The 11552-nt window shown below is 46.4% G+C and overlaps 1 protein-coding gene across 1 annotated transcript in view; it reads right to left on the bottom strand.

The window, feature by feature from the left end:
- Positions 1–240: 240 nt before the first annotated feature.
- Vps8 (vacuolar protein sorting 8) overlaps positions 241–11552 on the bottom strand; it is a 255758-nt gene continuing 244446 nt past the window's right edge. Inside the window, exons 34-36 of the mRNA XM_084591219.1 lie at positions 6522–6673; positions 5092–5191; positions 241–418 (exon numbers count right to left, since the gene is read on the bottom strand). Coding sequence (XP_084447345.1) covers positions 290–418; positions 5092–5191; positions 6522–6673 — 381 coding nt within the window. The 3' untranslated portion in view covers positions 241–289. The remainder of the gene's footprint in view (positions 419–5091; positions 5192–6521; positions 6674–11552) is intronic.

The following is an 11552-nucleotide window of genomic DNA, read 5'->3' as shown; positions in this document are numbered from 1 at the left end:
GGTGGGTCAGCCCGGGGGTGCCGTCTATGGGGAGTGTGAGCCAAAGTGGTGTGTCGTCGAGGGGCCTTAAAGGTCCAAACACTCGGCATCAGCTCAGCCACCAGGATCCCCTTTTCCCCAGACATGCCACGCGAACGGCTAAGCGTCAGTGCTCGGGGTCCGTGGTGTCGCACAGTGCACGCAAACATCTGCTTTAACAGCGATACACAGTTCACTGTTAGGTGATGAAAACAACAGCACTAAATGTAATATTTTATAATTTCTCTGTACAGGTGACCAGGGTTTCCCCTCAGGCATCTATAGTGATGTCTAGAAGGCGTGCTGGTGCCAAGCGCAGCTGGAGGTTGTCCTTGAGCTGCACTGCTTGTGGCTTGTGCGATGCAGCTGGCAGGTTTCGTGGCACTCTAGTGGACATAACCTGGGTGTAAATAAAATTAACATTTGATATCACCCTCCCAGGTGAATGGAGAGGCCTACGTGCAGCCGGTGCGCGGCCATGTGAGCTGCCAGCGCCATGCTCAACGACATTAAAGGTCCACTGAAAGGGGTCACAAAGAAGGGTAAACAACGCCATAACACTGATAGTTATTGAACCACCCATCATTCTCCCGCAAAAATTTTCGATCTAGCTTCTGCAACACCAGAGATATCGGCGATTAAAAATGACCCTTCCAATTTTCCCTCTCAACTCGTACGCCGAAGGGAGCCATAAAAAAACAAAGAATACAAGCAAGTTCAAAGCTCCGCCCAGACATACGTCACTACGACGAACTTCCGGTTGCCGCGCGCTCGCTCGCTGGTGGCGTACTCGCGCCAACCCGTCCTCGCTTGCACACGCCTGAGGAGTTCGCCAGTTCGCGCAGCGACGGTTAGTGTAACCGCGAACCCGTGGTTATCCTATGTTACATGGCGGACCAAACCATGGTTGCACCACTAACCGCGGTTACCGCAAACCGAGCTTGACGACCTCGGTTTGCGTCGTTAACCGAGGTTATGACGGCGTCTGTTGACGGAAGCTACTCGTCGGCGCCCGAAATGTACGAGCGGGTCTGCTTCACAAAGTTATTCATTTGCCCACTGTATCATGTTTAAAGATCGATGTATAGAATATGGTGCCGCCCGACGTCTTCGATTACGGCCGACAGCGCAGCGACTGCGTACTGAAGCCTTGTCGTGCCTACAGTATCGTTTGAACGGCTTGTTGCTGAGCAGAACGCCAAAAAATACGCGGCCTTAGCTATGAAAGTACACGAGTTTGCAACGCTTGCAGCACGGGATGCCACGAGCAGGCTGAGGTACGTTACACAATTACCGCGGGGGTGGAACGTGCGAGCGCGGCGAACGCCGGCGCCGTGCGTGACCGTCCCTAGTCGTCGCTAGGCCTATTGTTTCACTTCGAAGCCGCGGCGGTCGACGCTTTGGAACATGATCAACGCTGTCGTAAATCGTCTACTTATGAAACTGCCTTATAGTGATTCCTATCCTGCCATAGTAAAATAATTATAGGATTAACTCTGCCGACGCATTAATTGCAGAGCTAGTACGAGCAGATCGGATCAGCCGAAATGCACCAGCGGCAGCTGGCTTGAGCAGAAACTATCACGGCTATCGTTCTTACCAGCAATAGACCTCTCCTCGGGTACGTCACGCGATGCAAGTGACGTCACGGTGGTGACGTTTCCGGTTTGTGCCGCAGACGCCGATGGGCAAAACAGTCGCCTGAATGCATGCGCTCGCATAGAGGTTCGCTGCGCGAGCAACAATAATCTTCATTGCGGGCATTAGGACCTTTGCCTCGACCCTGAATCGCAATGCCTACGAGCTGCTGTGCAGTGGAATGCACCAACCGCGCCAAGAAAGGCTCTGGTATACGCTTTTTTCGTTTTCCATGGGACGAAAATCTGAAATTGTGTGTGCACGCACTGCGCCGAGATAAATGGAAGCCCACTGACCGGATCTGCGGAACTTGTCCATTCTGATTTGTTCTAGAGTTCAGCTAGTTTATCATTCACTGGACTTATTACACTATCTGGTGATTTACATAAAACTGTTTGACTGCAGGTTGTTTTGTACCCATAGAAGTAGGGGCTTTGAGAAGGCAAGTCGTACCTCATTATTTATCTTCTTCGTTAACATTTTTTCATGTTTCCTCAAAAAGGGTGCTCAACTCAACCTCTGTTGGGCTCATATATATGCAGCTCATCTCAATGGTAAGTAGCAACTAGTAAGGTATGTTGTCAGAGCGTTTAAGCTAAAACTAAGGTAATAAAGATCAAGTAGTTAGAGGGAATAAAAAAACTGTTACGTACACTTTCACGGAACTTGTTGTTCCACTCACAAAGCTGTGAACTAGTGGACCGAATGAGTCCAGATGAAACGAGCATTTCCACTTTGAAGAGTAAATAAGCTACATGCGTGGCTAAACTAAAAGATAAATGTTGATTACTGTTAAATGTCAAGCATTACTAGAGCGCGCACACTTTGAAACTTGTAGATTACCATTCGAGCTATTACAGCAACTAAAGTGCCAGAACCTCTAGAAAAAGTTCAGCGTGCACAGGGATGGTAGAAGGTAATAAAATTTTAATTGTAGCAAACTAGTAGCATAGTACGACTTACAAGTGTAAAGGCTAGACTTGCAAGCGTAAAGGCTAAATAGGCAGGGTCTGAAGTGCTCAGGCGGCACATGGGTTGTGAGGCACGTTGCATAACACGGATCCGGAGCATTTTGGCCACCTAAGACCTGACACTGCACGACACAAGAGCACGCTTTCAACTTTGGCCCCATCGATAAGTTGCCGCCGCTGCAACCGCGGCCGGGATCGAACCAGCGACGTCGAAAACCTTATAACACGATCAAAAAATACGAGATCCTATGCTCTGCGTATCTCAGGCTGATTTCACGCGTGAAGGATGTATTCTGGCGGGACGATTTGCGTGTACTGCACTTCCAATCTGCCGCATGCATTCATATCAAAGTAACCTGTTAAAACGCTATTGCTCGACGTCACACCGAACACAGCTTACCCGGCCATGCATGTGCAGTAAGCTGCCTGTACGATTCCGTCCTTGTGCAAAAGCGTCCAGGCTTCATATAGCTTGCCAGTGGTCCTCTGCGACGCCGCCACTTTAGCTTTTAAAAAGCGGCACTTTAAGCCACCGTCGGCAATGAAAACTTGGCGCACATGCCCTTCCGCTGCAAGAACGTAAGCCTTCAACGAGCGATAGGACTTCAAGCTATCCGTGGCGTAGCTAGGGCCGGGCGTCTGAACAAGATATACGCATATGTCACCAAAACGAACATTCGGCCACAATTTGGGGTCATTTTTCCAGTCCTTCAATATTGGTCCCCGTCAACTACTAACTTTTCAATATATACCGCTGGCGAGCGATTTCAGGCAATAACATCGCGTACTCGGACAGCTCCATCGGTTTGGAATACACAGGAACGCATTGGAGGCTAGTCGAGACAAGGAATGGGCCTTGGTCGAGACCACGGCGTAAGAAATAATCGAGACACAAGCGCGCGCCGCTGCATTCAGTACGGCCGTGGCCGAGAAAAACGACGGATTTTGCCCATCGCCGCTGCATCGAAGAGCGCTGCAGTCGCCGCACGTGCGTTCCGTGACGTCACGTTGTTTACTCGAGGGAGAGGTCTATTTGCTGCTGGTCAGCGATCCTCACGAGGGCTTCATACTTGATATTCGGCTCAATATTCCAGACGCCAACAAATTTTAGCACGCTTTATTTCGGACATCGGTGCTAACGATCCGCCGTGTCGGTCGCGAACGGTATGCGGGAGGAGGGGCCACAGCGGGGACGTTTACGGCTGTCAAGGAGGTGCTGCCATCGTGCGGTGCTTGACCGTGCTGTTGACGCCTCGTCGGACGACACTCCGATACTCCTGAAACCACGTTATATAAATAAGATATTTGTAAATGAAGCTTCGTTCTGCCGATCCCTGCGTCGCTTCGGTTGCACTTAATGGGCAATGGCCACCTAACCGATAAGGGCAGCGAGCTGTAACAGCCCGCACAGAGTTCGAGCAGCGCACGAGCAGACGACTTTCGCAGCTACCGGAAGTGTGTCCGTGACGTCATGGCTGCAGTGGCCGCAGCGAATGGCAGCTTCTGGCTTGCTTGCCAGTCAACATGCCCGTGACGTCACGGTCCTGGGAAATAGTTCCATGCGACACCGCCAAACGACATCCTCTGTGCCCGCGAATTTCAAAAAACGCTGTTTTTAAAAATTAATAATAAATCACTGGCTTTGTTCTAAGGAGTTATACTTTGGTTTAATGCTCAAAAGAATTCGTTCTACACATTGAACGCGTTTATCAGTGTCTTCTTGGGGGCCGTTTCCGTGGACCTTTAATGACGCTACCGCCGGACGGGGCCTTTAGCGCAATCGTGCTAAAACAGATAACTTAAAGGGACAGTCTACTGCCGAAGACGAGTATAAAAATATTGGCATATTCTAGTAGATCTTACCACTTAGTGGCAGTATCAAGGGAAGAACTCATGGTTTAAAGAGATTTATATTTTAAATTGATCAAGAAAGTCAGGTTTTAGCGGATGGTGGTGCCATACTGCGTGCTTTCGTTGCTAATAACTGATACCAGCTTGGAGTGTCTTAAGTGAATATACTAAATTTTGTGACTATGCCACAATGTCATACGAACAGGTATTTGTGCTCATATCAACTCAATAAATTACAGCTACTTTTACTTAATCTTGCTTGATTCACTTTTAAAACGCACTCAAAACCGAAAACTGCACAATCAAAGATGCTGCCATGCTTTTAACAGTGCTGCCATCAGCTGCTATAGGCAAAAATGGTACCTATTTCAAGCTAGCTTTGTAGCCAATTATAGTTGTAACAAAATCTGTGCAATTCAGTTAATGACAAATTTTGCAAGCGACTTGAGTGACGTGGCAGTTGCCACGACGTCAGTGAGAAAATGAGACTACCATATGGAAAAAATTACTTTTTAAATAGTTCTGCCATGTTTCTCAGCTCCACAGCAGTGGCGCTTTTCAACAAAGAAAGAAAAAAAAAAATTCATCTAGGAGCATGCCATGAGTGAAGCACCTGTGCGCCACAGGCTGGTGGCCTTGATGTGCTGCAGAGCTGGCAGCAAGCCTGCTCACCAGGACCCTCCAGGCAAGCTCCATGATAGCAGTGTCTGCAACTGAACACAATGAAAACACAGATGTAGAGCTATTATGCAATCTCTTCAGCTAACAATGCAAGGTTGGGCCAAGTAGCAAGAGCGTTTTCTTGAAATAAATTATGACTGTGCAAAGGAGCTCAGCTGTGATACTTTCAGACACAATGCTACCAGTGCAGAACGTTCCACCAGTGAAATTAGCTGCAGTTCCAGCAAAGCAATAGGTTTAGGGAACAGACCTGTGGATGCTAGAAGCAAATGATCAGGCTCAGTGAAATTCAGGCATCAAGGTTAAGAAGAAAACAAAGAGTTGACGCCCCACTTGTTCAATTTATCCTTCTCATTCAAGTTGTACAGGTTTGATGTGGAACAACTGCATTGGTGAGTGAACAAACCTACTTCATTAGGTCACTGCAGAAAGAAAGCCCAATTTATTTTCAACACATGGGCAATACTGTTTATAAAAAATTACTGCTTCTCCCATAATCGAGAGTAGATGTAATGATACGGACATAGCATATTGCTTGCAGATGACACAATCTGGAAATGGACAACACCACAAGCTTTTTTTTGTGCACAACGTGCTCAGTTGTAGGTTTTTCTCGTCGCGTCCAAGTGATCGCCTGAAATTCTGCAGTAGGCAGTTACGACCTGCATAATCATGGTGGTGTCAGCAGGGTCACTTTCTGCAAGACGCTTCCTACCTCTCCCTTCGTCAGGGGAAGAGACACTGGAGAAGCAGCGAATTCATGCGCTAAAGAGACCATGAACACATAGACAGGGGCACCATCCTTGGGGAAAGCAAACTTGTCCTGAAAAATCTCGTACCCGGGTGCTCAGTTTTATTTCTATGTTCCTTCAAGATCGCCCTATATGGAACATTTCATGCTTAAAAATAACATCTGGACCCTAGCTGCGAGAAAAAAACTCGGGATGTGTAATATTTTGGTATGTGTTAGTGGGTGCATCTGTGCGGCCCACACCAGCCTGCAGTGGGCAGTTTTTCTTATCGTTTTGCCAGTCTGTGCTTGCACAGTGATGACAGATGTCATGCGTTTTGATCACGTGGAGGACGGACTTTTTTTTTTACTAGGCTTCAAGATTATTGCCAGACACACCCCTGAGATTTTTTTCCCCCATGGCTGGGACCCACGCATGAATACACAAAATAATCAAATCCAAACGGAGAATTACTTGTGGAAAACACACAGCAATGCTGAGTTCATAGCTCAGCTGTGATGCTGCTCAGAGGAGGAGAGGCCCAAATGTGAAACAACTCCCTTTGCATGCCTTTCAGAGGTCAAAAACATTTAATTCAACGTATACCAATTAGCGTAATTAAAATACTCACCGAAACATGACGACATCACCAGAGAATCCCTTGTTGCAGGCTGCACAGGTAGCTGTGTGCGACACGTATGCCCGGTTGGCAACTGCCTTCAGCTGGCACAGGTGCAGGTGCACATCGCTGCTTAGAAGCCGGCTGGTGGTATGCAGCAAGGCCTGTGGGGATGGCCATGTCTCATAGTTCCAGCAATATTTAGGACCTCTTATTCGTATCTTATATTTTTAAGCAAAAGTATTTCAATCATGGTTCATGGTCAACTTTTGTAGCACAGTGCTGCATAGTTTCTTAATTTTGAAAATTATTTTCAGAGGTGCAAAGTAAAGATGGGGCAGATGGTGTGAGGAGCAAGCGTCACAGGACGACGAAGAGGAGAAAGCAAGAAACACGTGGTGAATTGAGAAAGTGCCACGTGGTGAAAAGGCAACAGATGCTTGGCGCATTGTGCAAGTGCCACGTGGAGCAAGCGGCAGGTGGAGCAGGGATTTGGGATGAGGACACGGAGGACAGAGGTCTCGGGATTGCAGACCCGGATATTGCCCTCAACACTTGAAGATTCTGCTGGCGACCTGAGAGACCAAGCTTGGGCTTCGGCCACAGACGTTCGGGGTTGCAGGCTCGGATAGACCCGATCCTGACTCCAGAAGCATCAGCCTGAGCTACAGGACTCGGGCACAGCTGGACTTGGACCTTCCCAGCAGCTGTGGTGACGTGGCCACCAGCCAGGTGGCCAAACGCGTATCCACCAGATGCTGCACCGGCCATATGAAGTATGCGTATGTGATGCGTAACAGTTGGATCCAGGCTACAGCGCAGAGGCCTGCTGTAGAGCGGCCGTGGACCAGACTTGTCGATCTGGGACGCACCCAGAGCCATCGCCTCCACCGATGCCCAGCCGCATCACTTCGTCAGACGCACCACTACTTCGGACAAGAGTGCACCTTTGCTTTTCTTGTGCAAACTATTGCGCGTTTCTTTGCCTTTTCTTGCTTGTATGTTTTTTTTTCTTCATTGTTAAATTAGAGTTGTTTTTTATCCTAAGTGCCGCCTCGCGTGTTTATTTTTTATCCCCATTCATAGTGCAGGATATACTCCATTATGCTATGCTATGTACATGTCATTCATTTCTTAGCTTGACTGTGTTTCATCCATTTGCCACAGTACAAGGGCACCTTAGGTAGAGCTGCAGTTGATGAAGCAATATAAAGAATGAACCACCCACAATGTTGTGGCAAGTAAATTGCAAGCATGAAAAGGGCAGTTAAGTCTGCTTAAGTGTGAAAGCATTTAGAGTTTTGCGTTTCATTGCTCAATACCATCGTTTAGTTGCCGCTTTTATTGGTGAAATTGGGACAATGTTAAATTTTAGAGCTAGCCTATCGAAATTTGGAAGTCACCATTGAGGTAGACATACTCAAATAAGGTTAGACACCAATTTTGGGCAAATTCGGACTGTAAACTGTAAACTGTAAATCCACTGTAAACTCCCACTGTAAACCAATAACTTGTGGTACTTACCAGGCAATCTGATCTGTGAAAGCAAGCACTCAAGATGGCAAAAGCAAAAATATGTGCCATCGTGATTACTGCTGCTGCTCAAATTACAGTGCCTGTAAAGGGATAGCTGGGCTAACGAAGTAGAAAGAGCGAAAACTTCATACTTTTGACGGGACATCAACATAAATTTGCGCGACATAACTCCAATTGCATGATTACAAAATGTTGAAACCTTAGATGTCATTTATGAGCTAATATCCCACAGCTATGAGGCACATCAGATGTCTTCCAGCTCAAGCTATCATGACGCAGTGAACAGTGGTGCTAACAGCAAGGCAACGGTGGTGTGAGGTACCTACCAGGACTTAAAAGAGTCATCAATAACAGCAGCAAGCCTTCTTTTATAAGAGTAATACCTTTTTATACATGGTGCCTACCAAAGTGTTTTTTTTTTAATTCCCTGACTTTTCCAGGTTTTCCCTGACTATTTCAATTAAATTCCCTGACCGAAGTCCAGACATCAAAATGCAATATATTGCAAGATAGACATTATGCACAATGAAAAATATTTTATTCAGGTGTACAAGACAATTAGTCTGCTGTCTGAGAGAAAAAAAAACATTGGTCAGCTGTTTTAGGGACCTTGTTTCAGAGAATTAATTTCTCCTCAAGACAAGCTGCCTGCCACTAAAAGCAGCTACTCTTGCATCCAATCTCTCTTGCTTGTTTCTTTGCAGGTCTTCCTTCCATTGGGCATTGGCACTGCGGACCATTTGCATCACTGTGTTTGTAACCTCAACTTTGGCCAATAGATTATTCAATGCAGGGGCTAGAAAGGGCACCCTTGTTTGTCTGAAATTCGGCCAAAAATGGTTCCAGGTCTTCAGCAATTGATAGTATAAAAGCTTATTTAACAGGCAGCATTTTGTCCCCTACTGAATTTTCAACAATGCTGTAGCTAGCACATGCTGGCACCTTTTTCGCTTGCTTTAACAGCTTTCCGCAAACTTCACCAAGTTTGGAATAATAACAACCGCTCTTGAAATCACTTTGCTATTCTCAAGCCACCTTACTGGGCAGAACTTCAATGGAAACAGAGCACTTTTTGTGAAATGGATGTGGTCACCACAACGTGCTGGCACATACTTGAACAGATTATAGCTCCCACAAAGAAACACTACCAGATCTCAATGCGTTGTAGAGTGTTCCGTTTTGAATGCGCCATTTGCAACATGGAATCCACAGCTTCCAATGTCAAGAATTTGGTGGGTGTCGGTTTCTCTAAGTTACTGATCCTCAGAAACTTCAAGCTGATATTTGGCCCATCCATTGACACTTGTAGTATCTTTGTTTACTTTCCTAAAATCAACAACCAAATCTTCTGCGCTGATGTGCCCCAAGAAACACCAAGTTAGGTAGTGCATTTTCACAGTGGCATCAGTTTGGTCCCATTACCTGATCAGTACATCCATCTGTTCTTTCTGAGTTACTCTGTTGAGCGACTCATCAAATGCAACCACCAAATAAGGAATGCTAGAAAGGTTTTTCACCAACTTGTCTTGAAAGTATGGTCCAATACCATGACAAATTGTGTATCCTCCTTTCCAAGCTGCATTTTGGCGGAGACCTCACATGTAGGGAACATCAATGAAAACAGCGAGGAAGAGGCCGCCGCTGATCGAAAAGATCCATGGGTCATTACAGTGTTCAAGCACCACATAATTTCGGCCTTCGTAACTTCATTCTTCAATAGAAAGCTATTCACTGATGTATTCACATAGGGGCCAAGTGCTTCCGTAGTGATGGCTGGACACATCTCCAGACCGATATTTCCGATGAATGAAGCACTCATTGCCGCTGCGGAAGGAAGGAGAGCCGCTATTTGTTGCAGTCTCAAAAAATGAGACGACCCAGGTCTGGGAAGCGCTTTGCTGAGATTTCATAGCAGCTTGATGTTTCTTACTCTCAGCATGACTAGTAATCGCCCTTTTCCCCATGCTGCTCAAGAAAACTTCTTACAGCATATTGTGCCGCGAGCACTATTTGAGTCATCCGTTACCTGTTACGTGTGATGTTTCTGTCCATGGTGCTGTAAGGTGGTCCAATATGGGCGAGTGAAGGTTTGCTTCATCAGATTCGAGTGAGGAGGCGATGCCCGTTGAATGTGTGTCGCAGGCGAGTTTCATGGTTGGCTCGATGCATAACAATAAGTGCATCCACTGGTGGGAGTTGAGCAAATCTGTGAAGCTCCGTGATGCGCGTGTGTACAGGTCATCATCATCATCATCAGCCTGATTATACCCACTGCAGGGCGAAGGCCTCTCCCATATTTCTCCACTTAACCCGGTTCTGTGCAAGCTGCATCCACTTGACCCCTGCGAACTTCTTAATCTCATCCGCCCACCTAACTTTCTGCCGCCCCCTGCTACGCTTTCCTTCCCTTGGAATCCAGTTTGTTACCCTCAGCGACCATCGGTTATCCTCTCTTCGCACTACATGTCCTGCCCATGTCCATTTCTTCTTATTAATTTCTACTAGAATGTCGGTAACTTGAGTTATTTCTCTGACCCACTCTGCACGCTTTCTATCTCTTAATGTTACCCCTACCATTTTTCGTTCCATAGCCCTCTGGGTTGTTCTCAACTTAAGTAGAACTCTCTTGGTTAGCCTCCACGTTTCAGCCCCATAGGTGAGTACAGGCAAGATGCAACTGTTGTATACTTTCCTCTTGAGCGATACTGGTAAGCTGCTAGTCATTATCTGCGAGTGCTTGCCAAATGCGCTCCATCCCAATCTTATTCTTCTTGTTATTTCCTTTTCATGGTCCGGATCTGCGGTTACTACCTGTCCTAAGTAGACATATTCGTCCACTACTTCCAGTATTTCGCTACCTAATGCAAACTTCTGTTCCTTCCCGAGGCTGTTGAACATTACCTTAGTCTTCTGCATATTGATTTTCAAGCCTACCTTTCTACTTTTCCTGTCTAAGTCATCAATCATTATTTGCAGTTCATCCCCCGAGTTGCTTAGCAAGGCAATGTCATCAGCAAATCGCAGATTACTGAGGTATTCTCCATCTACCCTTATCCCTAACTGCTCCCATTCCAAGTCTCTGAATACTTCCTCTAAACAAGCCGTGAATAGTACTGGAGAGATTGTGTCTCCTTGCCTAACACCTTTCTTTATAGGAATTTTGTTACTTTCTTTATGCAGAACTATGGTTGCTGTGCAGCCACTATATATATCTTCCAGCACTTTCACGTACGGCTCGTCTACCCCCTGATTTCGCAATGCCTGCATCACCGCCGAGGTTTCAACTGAGTCAAATGCCTTTTCGTAATCAATGAATGCTATGTATAAGGGCTGGTTATATTCCGAGCATTTTTCTATCACCTGATTGATGGTATGGATATGATCGATAGTAGAGTACCGTTTCCGAAACCCTGCTTGATCCTTTGCTTGATTGCAGTCTAAGGTTGTCCTGATTCTATTAGCGATTACCTTAGTATATACCTTATACGTAACAGACAGTAAGCTGAT

Source organism: Amblyomma maculatum, chromosome 1 (genome assembly GCF_055883805.1).
Source record: "Amblyomma maculatum isolate TAMU_Amacu chromosome 1, ASM5588380v1, whole genome shotgun sequence".
Lineage (NCBI taxonomy): Eukaryota > Metazoa > Arthropoda > Arachnida > Ixodida > Ixodidae > Amblyomma > Amblyomma maculatum.
The sequence above is the reverse complement of the archived record's forward strand: the minus strand, read 5'-3'. Positions and strand labels throughout refer to the sequence as shown.